General features: G+C 40.2%; 1 protein-coding gene across 1 annotated transcript; it reads left to right on the forward strand.

The window, feature by feature from the left end:
* Positions 1 to 3295: 3295 nt before the first annotated feature.
* On the forward strand, positions 3296 to 18405 carry LOC104156573 (trinucleotide repeat-containing gene 6B protein-like; the record flags this gene model as incomplete). The annotated part of the gene is made up of 5 exons (XM_009709021.1): positions 3296 to 3379; positions 7367 to 7388; positions 9075 to 9419; positions 14588 to 16915; positions 18247 to 18405. Coding segments are annotated over exons 1-5 (2911 nt in total), but the record flags the coding sequence as incomplete, so codon positions are not given.
* Positions 18406 to 18741: the final 336 nt, after the last annotated feature.

Consider the following 18741-nt stretch of genomic DNA (forward strand, 5'->3'; position numbering starts at 1 on the left):
AGAATTAAAGTCTGTAATACGCTTTTAAAATGCTTTTCGATGTTGTTGATTCTAAGATTTTGTGGGAAAAATGAAAGTGCAATTAGATCATATTTTTAAGATCAACACATGCTTTCTCGAAGAAAACTAAAGTAAAAAGCTGGCTGCTGATTGCTCTTTAGCAAGCTTCCTCTTCAGGGTTGTGGTGTGTCCATGTTCCTTTTGCTATGTGCCAGTAACAAAAACCGGAACCACACCCTATTGTATTACTCTAAATTCACTCGTTTGGAGTCGATGGATTTTCTCCTCGTGTTGATCTTGTCAATGTAAGCAGCTGGTTGCTGGAATGTACGTGATGGACTCCCCGGTTTCCTTGACCGGGCCTGGAAGAATTGTCTTTTGGCTAATGAGAGAAGGTTAATAGGCAGCATTGTCTTCTCAACGGATCGTTGAGGTACTCGAGAGCTTTGTCTGTGTTAAATTTATCGAAACACTTAACACTGCAAGTTAAGTTTGTGTTTAACAAGCTTCTTGCCTGCAACTGAGAAGGGAAACCATTGATCATAAAACTTCAAATATTAGTGAAATGCATCAAAGAGTGAAAGTGGGAAGATGGCAAGGGTGATACCCAAAATGGCGATAAACTATTCCCCCACCTAATTCAGTGAACTTTGAACATAGTGGTATGTTGTTAGTATGTCTGTAGGATCAATTCTTGCTTTATCATTTGGAGAGTATAACTTCATGCTTCCTACATCTTTGTGAGGTTTCAGTTATGCTTTGGCAGGAACTTTATGGTGTTGTGCATTTGATGCAGCCCGTGTTCAGATAGGTCCCTTCTACCTCAGTAGCATTTACGTGTGTGCTCACATGAATTGAAGCCTAGGTTACTACGTATGGATTATTGCTATTTTGTAGTTGTTAATGATGTGCCCAATGGAATATTAAATGCACATCTCTACGAAAAGAGCAGAAGGGGAGGTCGTCATGCAAAGCAAAGGGCTTCTCTGCAGCCTTAGTACCACGGGTTTTTGTCTGTATACATCTCAAAACAAGGCAGCAGCAGTAGCAATCTCCCTGTCCTGAACTTACCACAAAGGCAGATGACCATAATTAGGTGTTTACTTTCAGGATATGGCTCTTCTGTCCTTGGTCCCTTTTAGTATTAGTGCTACGTGTCGTTGTAAGCCACAGCTTTAGCTTTGATTGTGAATGTGACCTTTTTCTCATTCTTTTCCATTCCCTGCTCTTCTGCTCACAAAACTAGGAAGGTGTTTTGAAGTAGAAGGTAGGCTGTGTGCCAGGCAGTTACTGGAAGTCATTTTGTATTTTGATCCTACCCTCTTTCAGCAGCTCTTTGAAGACAACTCTTAAACTTTTGCCTGCCGCAAGAAAGTTTTTTGGAAGTAGCATACTTGTAACTGGCACTGCAGCCCAAAAGGCACACAGAGCTTGGCAGTGCAAAAGTAGTAAACATAATTTGAGATTATAGTAACTTTGAAAGGTGAGGGTGAGAGCTTTTTCAGATTGCTTACAATCTGCCTCAAAGAAAACAAAATTTTTTTCTCAGTGCCGTGACAGACAATGCAAAGTATATTAACTTCCCCAGTCCTTCATGGCTTGTGCGTCAGTAAAACTGAAAAACCTGCAGAGCTTTTCCTTGCCAGAGTTTAGGGCTGGGAAGTGGGCTTTGACATTTTATAGAGAACAGAAAAGAGCAAGAATTGACCTGGCTTAAGCAATGCCAGACAGAGTGCATGAAGCACTGTTCTGTATGATGTGGAATGCTTGCTTCAAACTTTGTTAAATGCAGACTGAACTTAAGCCATTATGTGTGAATTGTATTTGGTAATAACCTCAGGATGTTGTCCCTCAGGACTCTTCTTGCCCCTCTTCATTTTCTCCATCCATGAAGAAGGAGAGCCTAACGTTAGAAACCAGGGAGATATTTGGTTACTGTCCATAGAACCTTTTCTCTTTGAGGACTTCAAAGAACTCTCTTAATCAGGAAACTGTTAACACATAACATCCCAAAATATTTTTGTAGGAGTTAATTAGTTATGTAGATGTCTCTTTGTACACTGACTTGGCTGTATCTAGTAAAAATGCAAACCAAAATATTACCTATAGCATATAAATCCAAAAGAAGAAGTCTGAGTGATGTGACAGCAAAGCCAACTCAACTGTAAGATTATTTTTTTTAAGCTGTGGTCAAAAAAGAGCTTTGATTTGTGCGTAAATATAAGAAATGGTTTGGTACTACTATAAACTCCCGTTTCATTTATAAAGGTGTTCTGGTTTTTTATAAAATCTTGTTCATGGGTTATACTTCTTGTTTCCCATTTGTAAAGTACACATCTGTGCTCTCTGATTCTACCCCTTATCTGTCAGATCATCTTTCTACATTAATTAATTGTCTTTGTCTTAAGATTACCCTATAAAAAGAAATTACTCCAAGTGAGCTGAAAACTTGGTCTTAAATTTACTTCTGAGGAGATGAAGAGAACTGGTTAACGAAAATGTGATTCACCATAGAAACAGCTCAGCCAATAGCACATATGCAGTAGATTAACTGTTTTCTGGTACTTTCATATTTGATGGGAAACATAGCAACGAGATGATAGCTTGACAACAATAGCAACTGCACGTATTTTTCTTCCTTTTTTGAAAGAATGTTCTTATGGAAAAAATAGATTCCCTGGAAAGTAATTTATATTACAGATTTCGTCACAAAAATTCTGTGGGTGGGTACAATAGGCTAGAAATTAAATTAGTGATTTGTATAATAAATGATGGGTTTGATTTGATATGACACTTCTAGTCTCTTACAAGTGACATAGCTACAGGCAATAGAATAATCTCTTCCCCTTTTGAAGATAAATGTTGTATCAGACCAAACCATCTTATATTAAATTACAACTTCCCTTTTTTTTACCGTATGAAAAGATTTATGAGACTGTTCATTAAATAATAGCACAACCCAATTAAAAGGATACTTTGGCCAAAATGTCTTGAAGATATTTTCTAATATCAGACCTGCAGTTAATTTATATACGGTACTGCCATAAGAGCCCTGATCTGAATAAAGGAATTTTGCTTTATGCAGCAAGTGGCATGATTGTGACCACACTGAGGTAGAAGGTGCTTTTCTTATCTCAGTTAGACTGAAACCCTCAAATGCAAATGAAGTATGATGATAAGAGGTATCCAGTATCTTGACTTCCTTTCTGGGGGGGAAGAGGAATATAGTATGCGTGGTGGTTCTTATAGAACTTGATTGTGCTCATACCGTTGTTTTTCATGTTTTGGCAGAGAGAAGGAGCAAGAAAGGGAAGAACAGTTAATGGAAGACAAGAAAAGGAAGAAAGAGGATAAGAAAAAGAAGGAATCTGCTCAGAAGGTAGATTTTGATATTTGAATTCTTTTATTCAGCTGGAACATAAATAGTGTTGGGGAGTAGTAAGATGTTAAATTGTTTGTATTTGAGCTTAAAAGCTTGATTGGTTAGAGTGATACCTCATTAAAAACTAGTTTTTGCATCATTTTTTTCTGGAACTTAAGTGTTTAACTTGGACATTTTTTCTCCTTAGTACGTTTAGATGTGGTACTTCAAGACATGGTTTAGTAGACATGGTGGCATCAGGTACACGGTTGGACTTGATGATCTTTGAGGTCTCTTCCAACCATAATGATTCTATGATTCTATGTGAAGTAAAAGAAGTTTTTTGATATAAAATATTAAATTTAAATTACTGGATATGGGTTCTCTTCGTCTGTGCAGCTCCTGCTGTTTTGAGGTGTTTGGGGATGGAAATGCTGCCAGGCTTTTGCAAGTCTTGGAGTAAAAAGCACTAAATATTTTCTAGACCAAGATGATACTTTTTTTTTTTAAGTCCTTAAGGAAGTTTATATGAAATCTTTACTACTGAAGGTTCCCTTTATTTTTTGCTAGGTATCACTTAGGTTTTACATTTTCTGTACCTAATAATACTTCTGCTGAAGTGTATCAGTTTGAGTCTGAGCTGTGGAGAATTGATAAGTCACTGAAAATTGTTTTCGCTCAGAAAATGAGTTTGAACACCTGGTCTATTAGAAGCTCTCTATTTTTGCTGATTGTTCTAGGAGTTAACTTGATAGATGAGCTTGAGTCTCTTGCAGCTTTATCTTTGCTTTTTGACTGGTAAAATCCTTTCTGTCTAGTTCTGGGCTTCCCAGTACAAGACAGATGTAACCATCCTGGAGCAGGTCCAACAAAAGGCCGCTGAGATGATGAAGGGACTGGAATATCTAGCAAATGAGGAGAGGCTGAGAGAGGTGGGATGGTTCAGCCTGGAGAAGAGAACGCTCAGGGGAATCTTAACAACCAATGTATATAAATACCTGGTGGGAGGCAGTAAAGAAGGTGGAGGCAGCCCCTTCTCACTGGTGCCCAGTGACAAGGCACAAGGCATTGTGCACGAATTGAAATACAGGAAATTCCACTTGATTGGAAAAATACTTTTTTGTGTGTGTGGCTGGGCAACCGCTGGACCAGGTTTCCCAGAGAGGTTGTGGTGCCTCCATCTTTGGAGATGCTGAGAACCGAGTTGGACATGGCCCTGTGCAATCTGGTTTTGATGGGGTTTATTGCTGGTGTTTTTTTTGAGTTGGGAAGAATCCTGAGGGCAGGTGGGAAACAAGGATGAGAACTGTGGCCTAGATCTCCAGAGGCTGTCCCTTCCAACCTCAATGATTATGTGAAATTGAGAGCAGAAAGCTTTACTTTTTCAGTAGTCTTGTGTTTTTCAGTTGCTTCAGTAACAGCAGATCCTATGAAATATCAGATGTCACTCTGTTAGATTCTGTAGTGTCTGCTGAGAACAGCCAGCATCAATTTCAGTTAAATTTTGGTTTATCCGGGATTTGAAAATCTGGCTTTTTCACCAATTCAAGTCTATGAGTTTAAATTAGGTGTGGATAAACTGGTGTATTTCTGTTGTCTTTATCCAGCCACTGTGTTGATACATCCCCAATAATACTGTGAAAGATCAGTAGCTACAGAATAAGGTTTCTTCAGTGTCTTTTTGCCTCAGTGTTGCTGCTGTTTAATGGTGAAGTACAAAAAGTATGTATAGGAACCAGGAGGAGCAGACTCTGGTAAATAAAGATAAGTGTCTTGAGAATTACAGGCTGATATTCAATGATGCAAGAGAAACCTGAAAGGGTTGTACCAAGCATCTCGATAACAGTGCTGTGAGCGTTTACTGAGGAATCGGTGCTTTGAATACAAAGGAGATTTGCCAGCTTTCCTGTGTGGTCCCTCACCTACTAAAGTTATTCAGTATGATTGAATGTTACAATATTTTGCTAAAATCTTGGGAAGGGTAAACACTAGAGACCAAATTTAACAGTAATACTTGGAGATACTGAGGAACAGCAAAGCAGGCAACCGAATGGACAGAACATAAATGTGTGTCTTCATTCTTAGTGACTGTGGTGGTGTTGATCAAACAAGCAGTAAGGATTTGGGGGTAGCTTTTTCAGACAGAGTTTGTACAACATGAAACAATTGTTTCTGTCTGAATCTTCTGAAATTTAAAAAAATTTTAAAAATCACTCCCACAGAGGTTATGCAAGCAAATTCACCGGCTAAATTCCTGTGGTTCGTGTCCCAGGGGCTGTTTGGTAGCTTGTCAGAAGGCTGAGCTTGACTCCACCTCCCCGTTCACTATAGCTGCTCTTGCCCTGCTGATGCTTATAGGTTGTCCACAGAGAGATGACAGCTGTAAATCTGAGACAGTGTGACATCTTCTCAGCTTTTGTATTCTAGACCAAAAAAAAAAAAAAAATCATCACAAAAATAGGTCATTTTAACTAGGAGAAAGATGCCATATAGGCAGAAGTAATTGTGGGGTTTTGTTCCTAAAGCAAACTGTGGTTGTGGTGTAGAATTCTTTAAAGATTTGATAAAATGGGGTTCTTCCAGGTAGACGAGTTACTCATTTACTGAATATGTTTACTGTTGACCATAGTAGACATATCAGCATTACCAGATTGGATTTAGGAAAAAATTTTTTCCCCCTTTTCCTTTAGTAGTGGAGCAGCAGAGTCACTGAAGTGCTTAAGAGAATTTTAAACTGTGTTACGGAAGAAGATGCAATTTGACGCATACAGGATTTTTCATAAGTGAAGTGAAAACTGATGTCTGACTGAGTACAGATGCAGTTCTGGTACAGGTGCATTTTTAGGGTCTTGGAGACTTATGGATTACGTAATTCTTTGAAGTTAGGATGGTTAAGATTTCGTGTTATATAGTGAATGTTCCACTTTGCGTATTGCAGTGTTCATCTTTGCAAAGTAAATGATGCCATAGCAATTCAGTGCAGTTTGTGTTTTTGTTCTTTACCATACAAAGGAGTTCTGGCTTGGCTGGTTTAAACAATAAACTGCTTTTTACTTGTGTTTTCATTATTCTATACTGTCACTGTGTGCTTTCCAGAATTATGGACTAGTTCAGCAATTTCTTTTAAGAATAGGTGTCATAGAACCTGACACATGATGATCTTTAGGGTTTTTCCATTATTATGTAGTGGAACTCATGATCGACAGGTTCAAAACATGCTACAATACACATGATTCCAGAGAATATAGCAGTGGTATGTTTGTCTCTACCGTAGCTTGAAATCTGCTATGCTGAAAGAATGTAGAAGTAAAGCAAAACCACATGTTGGGTACGTTGGCCAGCATGATGGCTCACTTCAGTAATCAACTTCTTATTGCGTTCAAGAGATTTTGAGGTCTGGTGCTTTATAGATATTGCTGGTACTTTTTGTAATTGTGGCAATGAATGCAGTAAGGTTTAGGCTTTCTTCTCCTTGGAAGAGATGCCAAGAGAAAGGTGAAATAGGAAGATGGCAGAGAGACAGACTGCTACTCTCACCTGTGGTTACTCCTGTGGGAATTCCGTTGCTAGCCCCATCAGTCTGCTGTAAGGATGCTCTCATAGAAGGAAGTTTTTGTTACACTTTAACTGTACGGTTAAATACTTCACCTCCAAAATCTGAAAGAACTATAAGGCTGTAGCACGTGTTTATTTGTGCTTTGGAAGCCCATGTTTGGGACAAGAAGGGGGGTGAATACTAAAAATCATGATGAGTGAAGTAATTACTGTTTCTGCCAGGACTTTTGCATCAGGCAAAGGTATACAGGAGCGGCAGTATTTTTTGAAAACTTCATATATGTGACTAGGAATACTGTATAGACTTGTGGTACATCGGCTGATTATTTTGATGTAACAGCAAATATTACTCTTGTGCTAATAAATTAAGGTCATGATTTAGCGCAGCCTGTTCAGTGTTTGTTTTGAGGTTCTTAAAACTCTATTTACATTCTTGCTTTTAATTTGCAGGTCACAGATCAAAAAACCAAAGGTAAGAATCTTTGATCCTAAAGGGTATTTTTTATTGACTTGAGCCAAGACGTGAATCTTGATCAAAACTGTTGGAAAAGGAAAGGGGAATTGCAAGTGAAGATGAAATACTGAGGATGGGTATTCAGAAGAAATAAAAGTTCAGGTGACTAAAATGGAGAACCTAAAGCTATCCGTGTTGTTGGCATCGAAATAGTTGGAGAGAGTGAGGATTGTGGATGAAATAGGTTAGCTGAAATACTTAGTTTTCAGTTTTGCAAAGGTTTTAGACAAGTAACCAAAAACTGAAACCAGCTATATAAAGGGAATGAAAGACAGAGAAATACTGCTTATGGTGAGGTACCAACTTGATTGAAAATTACTTAGTTTTGGAAGCTTAAGAGAAGTTCAGGAACCTAAAAGTCCAACAGATAAGGCAGGACTGATGAGTGAGCATCTTGCAAGTTAAGCTTCTTTAGCTGATCTAAAAATGTATTTAATCTTGATTTATGTGTCAGTTTTCTAAAAACTGTGTGGGGAAATTGCCTTTATTAACAGAAGAGAACTAAGTTAGTAACTTGATTTTACAGCTAACAATACCTTGTTTTGGGCAATGTAACCTATATAGAGAAATTAGAAAATAAAACGTGGGGAATAATGCATTCATGTTGCCAAAGGAAGACTCACTTGTTTTGACCTTGTATTTGTAAGAGGAAAAGTTTTACTGATTATGTTCACTTTGCTGGGGAGGGATTCCTGAACATCCCTGTCTTGTATTAGTCTTCAGCAAAGGCTAGAGTAGATACATTAAATTTTCCTTGCCTTTGGAGACTAATGTCTTAGCAGTTACACCTTCTAGGTGCCTGGCTAGGAATTTCTTTTGCTGTTTCAAAAAAGCAAGTGGAGAATGTGAGTATGGGGTCACAAGTCTAGAGTCTCTTAAGAAAATTTTGTAATGGTGTTAGTTCCTCAAGGATTTGTTTGTGGTTTTCCTCTTCTCCAATGCCTAATAGCCCTCAGAAGCAGCTTGTCCTTGCTTATAGGGGCACCCGGTGACCAGCTGGGAAACTTTAGGTGAGCCCAATACAAACGCTGTATGTGGGATTGCCTTTTGGGTGAGAGTCAACCGTTACTGCCTTATTTCAGAGCAGTACAGAGAACTCAGATTTGTTAACTCTGAATCCAAGAGGAGAGTTTGAAGTTTTTTGGGTTGGAGGTCCCGTCCTGTCCCCCCCCCCCCCCCCCCCCCCTTTTTTGTTTGTTTGTTTTGGCAGTGGCTGTGTAGCCTGGTAAGCAGGTGAAAACTTGGGATCTGATTTCAGATCTCCCATAAGGGTGGTGCTTAACAATCCAAAAACCAGTTGAAGGTCAGGAAACGGAGTGGGAGGTGGAAACCAGTTATATTTGACTGCTCATATTTTAAAATGACTCATTGCCCAGAGTGATATTCTTTGCCAACTTTACGTTTCCAAGAATTTGAGGCCTAGAGCAAAAGACTTGCTGAGGACAGAGTTTCATCGTGGGGTACAGAGTCGTACATGGAAGCAAGAGGTTTACCCCTACTGTTTATTCCTGCTTGTTTAATTAAATTGTTCTTCGATAAGTTGCACAGAATGAAATTATAAAAGGAAAGAGTAGCAGTGACTTCTTGTTGCTAACACAGGTTTAAGTGAAAAAATTTCTGATTTCCATTCTTCCTATTTTTCAGTGCCCGAAGTGACGAAACCAAGTTTAAGCCAACCAGTGGCTGCCAGCCCAATTGGCAACTCTCCATCGCCACCAGTCAATGGTGGCAACAATGCCAAAAGGGTGGCAGTGCCGAACGGACAACCGCCAAGCGCCGCCCGCTACATGCCTCGGGAGGTGCCGCCGCGATTCCGTTGCCAGCAGGACCACAAAGTGTTACTGAAACGTGGGCAGCCCCCTCCACCATCCTGTATGCTCCTTGGGGGTGGAGCAGGGCCTCCTCCCCCAACAGCACCAGGAGCAAACCCAAACAACGCACAACCAGTGACAGGAGCACTGCTGCAGAGCGACAGTGGGACTGCAACAGGCAAGTAATAATAATAATAATATTAAAGGAACATGTGTGTGTGCCCAGCAGAAAAGGGATTGCTAAAGTTGTGCATAAGCGTATCATTATATACTAAAACTCCTCAGATTGCTTTCGGAGAGCTTACTCCTACTATTTTAGCGTATAGACTTTTCTTTTGCTGTTAGCGGCAATGGATGTAATCTTTACTACTAGATGGAACAAGAAAGAGGGTTAATTTTTTTAAAAAATATGTTTTGGGTGGTTTGAATCGGGTGCTGTAATGCTCTTAAGATCACAGCAAGGTAAACACAGTGCACACATAAACAGCATTTTATGGTTGTCGAGTAGTCGAGTAGTTCTTAATAGCTCTTTAGGTTTCTTTGATGGCATGAATTTCCTGTCTTGTCACTTCTTTATGTGATCTGGTAAAACAGACATGTAGATCTCAGGTCTGCAAATGGCAGGTGTCTGTCGTTTCTTGTCTGGATGAAATAGAAAGGTGGTTCTTTTGTGCCTGACTTTTTTTAGTAGTAATCTTGTTTTTCTCCTTAGATAAGCCTTTTTATAAAAGTAATGACTGTCCTGGTTTTGCTTGTCTGTTCACTTTGAAGTCCAGAAGATAAATTGATTTTAAGATTAATTGTTTTATGAGCATGGGGAAACTATGACTGCTCCTGAATTTTTTAGACCCTTGGGGAATTGCGGTAACTATAATATTTCCTTCTTAAGTTATGCTAGTAGAACAGACAAAATTCCACTCAAGACATCTGCCTTCTAAAGGAAAACTTAGGTGATCTGAGAAGTCAAGGTCGTCTTCAGTTCTAACAATAATGGTGTTTAAAAAAGAAATAATAAAAGCTTGAAAGTCAAAAGAAGAAAATAACAATACCACTATGTCTGAGTTTGCCTTTAAAAACCATGCCAGATTAATGGGATGGGTTTTTTTAACCATAGTCTTGGAAAGCATAAACTTTTCAGAGTTTTCTGTGGTTCAGAGGGCAAAACGGAGGTGACTTGGAACTACAGAATCAAGCAAGCTGGGTGGGATGACTGTTTTTATTAAAAAGGATTCTAGGAAAATGGATAATTCTGTTTGTTTTGTGGTTTCAGTACTTGAATTACTTTGTCACAAATCCCTGTTTGACAGATTATTTATCTTGTTGTCTTTGATGTTCCCTATTTAATAAGGGGGGGAGTGAATTGCAAACTACAATGGCAAAGTTTTAGCTAATCAGTTTAAAAACGGATCTCTTAAACATGGCTGATTTTGATAAAACACCTGAAATACGAAGAGAGGAAAAAAAACACCCGAAAGTCTTTCAACTATATCTAAAGTTCTAGCATTATGTCCTCACTATTATACCTTCACAGTGATTGTAGTAGACTGACAAAGGAGACTGGGGTAGTGAAGCATTCTGAAAGTTTTCAAAGTTTCTCATGAACTGCGTTTTTTTTGCTGTTGGATGTACTATATGAGGGCTAGTTTTAAGTATTTTAAAGGCTCCTTAAGTTCTATATAATTAATTTGACACCTAATACTTGGTTTTTTGAGACTGAAATTTGATTTTATGGATTCTCATACTTTTACATTTAGTTTAATGGTGCTTTAGCAACTAAGATGTTATATGATTGTATTTTATTGATTGTGGCTACTTTTTATGCCAATGGTTAGTTCCTTTATCCTGACGTAAGTCAGGAGTGTTGCCAAGAAAGATATGGATCCTTCAGACCTGCCCCACCCCATCCAAATTTCTGCACCATAACACAGTTAACTGGGCTGAGGAGCTGACTTGGATTAAAATTAACCCAGGTTGTTTTTTAAAGCTAATTTCAGTCTGGGTGATTTACCAGTTCAACTCACTGAGTATCCGTGGTAACATATATGGTTGGACTCGATGATCTCAAAGGTCCTTTCCAACCAAAACGATTCTATGATTCTGTATGTGCTAGCGTGTTAAATAGGTGTGCGAGAGGAGTGGGAATGAGCAGCTGGAAAAGAGAAGGGCCAGGGTTGTCACTTAAGATGCTCCATCAAAGTGCTTACGGGGAGTATGGTGTTGCTATGTGTCTCACACATCATTAATCCCATCTGAGATCCTGGCTGTTTACAAGTTGGATTTCAGATTGGGCCTGATTCTGTCAGGCACTTATACACTGATACTGTGATTAATTCATCCCATGTGAAAACAGAAGCAGGTTCCCAAAGGGGAAAGTAATGCAGCTTACCTACCCCTTCGCATCGTTATATTCACCAGATAGCTATAGATGGTGTTAGTGAGGCTTTAATATAAAAAGTCAATACGTAATCCTTCTTTACATGGATCTTTTTCTACCAGAATTGAAGTGCTTCTGTAAGATGGCAAAATTCTAGTTCCCTGAAGGATGGCACCAAATTTACTATTGTCTCATAGCAATACGGGGGTTGGAGGGTGGTGTATATAATTCTTCCAATACCAATGATATCCAGGATGTGCAAGACAATTTTGGGAAACAAAGCTGAAACTTTATTGTGAATGTCTTTCAATAGTTACCATACCCTCTAAGAAACACCACCATCTCACAGCAAAACTGCAGCCTCATTTCAGGTCTCCATTTCAATACTCTGACTTATTTCACTTCCATACTTTCATCCTTAAAATTAGTCCTTTTAGTCACATCAGAAACTTGTTTATCTTCAACATGTTTGTTATTAAGGAAGAATCTGCTTAAGAACCAAGAGCCCTTACTCATTATCTTAAGACAAAACCATAAATTGCCAAAAATTTGTTGCCACTGTCAAATATAGGAAGGGGAGGCTGGTTTTATCAAACAGTCCAGAAAGTTGTGTCCTGGTACACTATGTTAGCGGGCATCCCAATTTTAATACTTTTAGAATATCTTCACAGAAACGAAATGTGAAATGCTCTGTTGAAATCACCTACGTGAAGATCTTGCAAAGTGCATAACTGCCTCTGAATCATTGTTTTGCAGAATCATTGCAAAGTTCAAAAGACAGCAACCTTGCAGTCTTTTGAACTTGCCTTTGGCTGTCCTCCTTAAGCTGCTCCTGTGATCAGTCTAATCAGAAAGATTTTTAATTGAGGGGGGAAAAAAAAGGTTACTCAGTGTGCTAAAAAGCCAGATATAAATATCGGTAGAGTCACACTTCCTTGCTATTGTTAAGTTTGCACTTGAGGTTAAGGCAACAAAAGGAACAGAATGTGCATAGGAGCTGCTTGGTCTTTCAGATCTTGGTGGCTAGGGTTTAATGGATGAAGACAAAGTTTTGTTCATCAGTATTCCAAGCTTACAAGAGAGTTCTAACCTTGCTGTGAAGTCTGGATCTTTACCGGTGGCCCTCAATGAAGATGGATCTGCAAGGCATTCAGTGGATGTTCACTGATTAAGCTAATGAACTGAAAGCCTGAGACAGGCACTGAAAGCTGATCTGTTCACCTTCTATTAAAAGTATTAGCAACCAGAAATTGTGGTCTTCATTTCTGGATATGTAACACAGGAGCTTAGTGGGTGGGGGGGGAAAAATCCTTTTTTTTTTCCAGGTCATTATGCCTTATTTTCATCGAAGCTGTCATATGAGGCAGTATTGGTAGTAACAATATGTATTCAAGTATGACTACCGATGCAGGTGTTACTATGAACTTTAAGCTCTGCAATGTAAGTTAAACTGGTTGGGTGGAATAACTGAATAAGACTAATATATTAGGGTTCAGTAAATGGCTTTGTAGAAGGGAGAGTGTTTAGTCTTCATCACGGGGAATTTGTAGTGAGGGCAATTTAGGGTCCCTTGGTATTAAAAATACATAGAAAAATGACTGGAATCCTGTATAGAGAACATCACTGAAGTACTAATGGACTTAAATTATTTAGAGGATCAGAGGTAATTATGTGGATGGCAAGGGAATCTTGGCTGATGTTTTAAACTAATGATGATAGCACGTCTGCATATATGCAGACATCATGCTGCCAGCACTGACATAGGCTTCATCCATTGTGGCAGTGTGTTGATTTATGTCTGCTTTAAAACTTTTGAATACAAATATCTTGTCCATGTGAGGTCGTACCACATAGGACATAATACTGGTTCACCACAGATGAAAGAGCTGTGTCCTATTCATTGTCATTCATCCTGCTAATTTCCTTATAGTGACTCCAAAGCTCATTAAACTTGCGGGTTACCCCACACAATGTACTAAGCCAGCAAAAAACTAACCCATCAAAAAGTGGACAGTTTTGTGTTGAGTTAGTGAATACAGTTGACTTAAAGGGCTTAACTGCCATCAGAACTGTTACAAATGAGACATGAAACTTGGGGCACTTGAAGTAGGTAGAGCTGGTGAGAGAGAGAACGAAAAGTGACATCTGTTACCAGCCTCCATCCAGCGGCAGAGAGATAGCTTTGCTGCTCACAAAAACACAAACTGTGGTTTCTGGGGTAAATATGGCAGTGACACAAAGGCAGAGTAATTACATAGTGAGTACAGCATGCATGTTAATACATAGAAATTGTAATTTGGGTAGCTTTGGACTCTTTCAATTTACAGTAACTTTTGGAAATAATTTTATTTGTTTTGCAAAGGGTTGAAAGAAATTCCTAGTAACAAAATCAACTTGAAAAAGATAATTTGAAGCTGAAGGATAGATTTCTTCACCTTTGTATATTCATTAGATGCTTTTTTGTCTTCAATCTTTTATCTTTTGATCTGTAATAAATTGTGGTTGCTTTGAGTCAGCTGAGTAGCAGACCAACAGCTGAGTGCGTGTACAGACACATGCATATGAATATGTGCACATACACATTCTTGTTCTATATATAGTATGATTTTAAATGTGTGTTTGAGAAGTCTACAACCAGTATCAGCAATGTTCATTAACTGGGTTATAATTATTATGTTGAACTTAGAGCTAGACTGTTAGCAGAAGTAGTGAGTCAACGGTGAATTCAAATGCCCACAAAACACTTGCGGGGAGTTTGTTGAAAGCAGCTTTTTATCAGTATTTTCAATGGTGTTTTCCAACCTGAAGTTCTTCCAAAACAACTTTGTTACCTGTTTGAGGGAAGGTTTCTTATTAATAGAAACAGTAATCAGTCGTGTCAAAAATGCGATGTTCAGTGCTTGTAAATAATACTGATTATTAATGACCTTTTTGGGTGTGGTGTGTTTTTTGTTTTTTGATTTTTTTTTTAGATTCAGCAATTGGAGGTGCGGCTGCTTCAAATTATGCAAATTCCACTTGGGGTCCTGGAGCCTCCTCCAACAGCGGCACCAACGCCAACCCAACTCACATCTGGGACAAGGTGATTGTAGACGGGTCTGACATGGAAGAGTGGCCTTGTATTGCCAGCAAAGATGCTGAGTCTTCTTCCGAAAACACCACCGATAACAACAGTGCCTCGAACCCTGGCTTGGAGAAGAACGCTCTGCCAGGAAGCACCACTAGTAACAAAGGAAAAGGAAGCCAGTGCCAGTCTGGAAGCGCTGGAAACGAATGTAATCTTGGGGCCTGGAAATCTGATCCCAAGGCTAAATCTGTTCAATCTTCCAACCCTGCTGCCGAGAGTAACAATGGACTAGGTAATTGGAGGAACTTGAGTGGACAAGATAGAATCAGTCCCGGTTCTGGCTTCAGCAACTTTAACCCAAATAGCAACCCGTCTGCTTGGCCGGCACTGGTTCAGGAGGGCAATTCTAGGAAAGGGACTTTGGAATCTGATAGCGGTAGCTCCAATGTACAGATTAGCACAGTAGGTCAGACCTCTAGGGAACAGCAGTCAAAGATGGAAAATGCGGGTGTTAACTTTGTCTCTGGCAGAGAACAGGCTCAAATTCATAACACTGATGGACCAAAAAATGGAAACACTAACTCCTTGAACTTAAGTTCACCAAACCCTATGGAGAATAAGGGAATGCCCTTTGAAATGGGCTTGGGGAACCCTTCCAGGAGCACTGACACCCCTTCACAAAGCACTGGAGAAAGAAAGACTGGGAGTGTTGGATCTTGGGGTACAGCTAGGGGGTCTTCTGGAACTGACACAGTCTCTGGACAGAGCAATTCTGGAAACCATGGGAACAATGGAAAGGATAGAGAGGACTCCTGGAAAGGAGCTTCTGTTCAAAAACCTAATGGGTCAAGAAGTGATTCTTGGGATAACAATAACCGGTCTACGGGTGGTGGGTCTTGGAACTTTGGCCCTCAGCATGCAAACGAAAGCAAATGGGGTGAAGGGAACAAATTAACATCTGGGGTCTCTCAGGGAGAATGGAAACAGCTGTCTGGGTCTGATGAACTGAAGATTGGAGAATGGAGTGGTCCAAACCAACCAAATTCTAGCACTGGAGCATGGGACAATCAAAAAGGCCACCCTCTTCCTGAAAACCAAGGCAATTCCCAGGCTCCCTGTTGGGGAAGATCTTCCAGCTCTGCGGGAAGTGAGGTTGGAGGTCAAAGCACTGGAAGCAACCACAAAGCAGGAAGTAGTGACAGTCACAATTCTGGACGCCGATCATATAGGCCTACGCATCCTGATTGCCAGGCAGTCTTGCAGACTTTGCTGAGCAGGACTGATTTGGACCCCCGAGTGCTTTCAAACACCGGCTGGGGCCAAACTCAAATTAAGCAAGATACCGTGTGGGATATTGAAGAGATGCCGCGGCCCGAGGGGAAGTCTGATAAAGGAACTGAGGGGTGGGAGAGCTCTGCCACACAGACAAAGAACTCAGGGGGCTGGGGCGATGTACCCAGCCAAAGCAATCAAATCAAGTCTGGATGGGGTGAGCTCTCAACCCCAACGGAGTGGAAGGACCCCAAAAATACTGGAGGGTGGAATGACTATAAGAACCCCAATTCTTCTAATTGGGGAGGAGGAAGACCAGAAGAAAAATCATCTTCCTCTTGGAATGAGAGGTCTAGTAAGGATCAGGGGTGGGGTGAACGGCAGCCTAATCAAGGATGGTCTTCTGGAAAGAACGGTTGGGGAGAGGAAGTTGACCAAACAAAAAACAGCAACTGGGAAAGTGCAGGAAACAAGCCAGTGTCTGGTTGGGGCGAAGGTGGGCAAAATGAGATTGGAACTTGGGGTAATGGTGCAAATACAAGCTCTGCTTCAAAGGGTGGATGGGATGATTGTAAAAGAACTTCAACATGGAATGAGACGGGTCGACAGCCCAACTCCTGGAACAAGCAGCAGCAGCAGCACCAGCAGCAACAGCAGGAGTCTTCTGGTTCCTGGGGTCCACCACCCCAAACCCCAAGTAATGGGCGACCTCCAAACCCAAACTGGAACAGTGGACCACAGCCAGCTGCCCCCAAAGAGGAGGAGCCTAGTGGCTGGGAAGAACCTTCTCCACAGTCAATCAGTCGAAAAATGGATATTGATGATGGCACTTCAGCGTGGGGAGATCCTAGCAGTTATAACTACAAGAATGTGAACCTGTGGGACAAGAACTCACAAGGAGGACAGGCCCCACGGGAGCAGAGCCTGCCTACTCCAATGACTAGCAAATCACAAGCATCAGGTACTAGTGTTGTTCCTTTGTTCAGCAAGCTCCTATATGTAAGTGTAACCTTAACGCATAAGAGATACTCGTGTAGCCTCCAGTGCATGAGACACACTCATGTATCCTCTGGTTCCTAATAGTTTTATTCCATAAAGAAAACCAATTTCTTATTTGAATGTTTGGTTCTGTATTTAAAGTGCCTTTAAAATTTGAAGCGATCAGTTCTCTGCTTGTTGTGCCTCAGTAACTGTGATCTGAATACTGGTCAGCTTGTGAGTAAAAGAAAATGTTTGTTGGCTGACAAATCTGCATATTCAGTCTGAGCTCTGAAGAAAAAGTTGAATCATAGAATCATTTAGCTTGGAAAAAAACCTTTAAGATCATTGGGTGCAACTGTAAACCTAACACAGCCAGGCCCACCACTAAACCATGTCCCTGAGCACCGCATCTACACGTCTTCTAAACACCTCCAGGGATGGTGACCCCACCACTTCCCTGGGCAGCCTGTTCCAATGCCTGATGACCCTTTCAGTGAAGAAATTCTTCCTAATATCCAATCTAAACCTCCCCTGATACAACTTGAGTCTGTTTCCTCTCATCCTATCACTCGTTATTTGGGAGAAGACCGACCCCCACCTCGCTGCAACCCCCTTTCAGGTAGTTGTAGAGAGCGATAAGGCCTCCCCTCAACCTCTTTTTCTCTAGGCTATATCACATTTGTTAAAGAATTTCTCCCTGTTTCTCTAATATACTTATTTTTAGTCAAAAACTTTTTGCTCTGAAACACTCAGTTAACACTTGAACAAGTCTGTGATTTAAGTGTTTAACTCAATTTGGCTCTGCTGTATGATAAGGAATATTTAGCAAAATATTTTTTGTCTTTGAAATACAGACAAGAAAATTTACATAGCCTGGAAGTATATTAAGATGTTATTGTATGTCATCTCTGACTCAAACACGCTTTAAAGAATACTATTTTGTTATAATATGTACTTCAAATATGTCCTTATTCTTTCTTCAGTATATGAAAACCCTAAGTTAGTCTGGTGCTTTTTAATTAGTCACAAAAGTTCACCAGATAGGAGGACAACATTAGACGTGGGGTTCATGTTTAACTTGGGAGAAGAATATTACTCATCATACCGTTCTGTTCCTTTTCGTCTCTGGGGGTCAGTGCCCACTCTGAGTTTCAGGTCAACGGTTGTCAACTCTGTTGCACCCACGCTATTGAGAATCTAAAGTCCTCAACGAAAAGAGTGAAGCAGTAGATTAATGAAGTGGTACTGCACTGCAGTAAATAGTTTATTGTCTAAATGGTCTGTAATGAAAACTCTTTCTCCTTTGTGCAGTCTGGAGCAAAAGCACTCCACCTGCTCCAGATAATGGTACGTCCGCCTGGGGTGAGCCAAATGAAACCAGTCCCGGGTGGGGTGAAGTAGATGATACAGGAGCATCGACAACAGGCTGGGGGAATGCACCTTCCAACGCCCCGAATGCCATGAAATCTAGTGAGTATAGGCCAGATGCCAGTTTCTTTGCAATGGTCCTGGAGCTTTTTAGCGTTTGGCCTTTTGATACAGGTCACTCGTGGAGGAATTGTTATCTGAGGCCTAGAAGCAATGTTGAATGTCATGTCAGATTTTGATGGATGAATGATTAAGTGCGTACAAATGACTGGAACTTTGTCTTTTAAGGTAATGAAAGATTTCTTAACTAAGCAATTAAATGGGCAGCTCTGATTTGTGAAAGTGTTGAAACATTAGAGCATCTAAGTGAGGAAATGTGTCTTTTTCTCAAAATGTCTTTTCTTCTCTGGCTGCCCACTTGTTACTTAGCATGTAAAC

This window comes from Cariama cristata, unplaced genomic scaffold, assembly GCF_000690535.1.
Source record: "Cariama cristata isolate BGI_N322 unplaced genomic scaffold, ASM69053v1 scaffold15461, whole genome shotgun sequence".
NCBI lineage: Eukaryota > Metazoa > Chordata > Aves > Cariamiformes > Cariamidae > Cariama > Cariama cristata.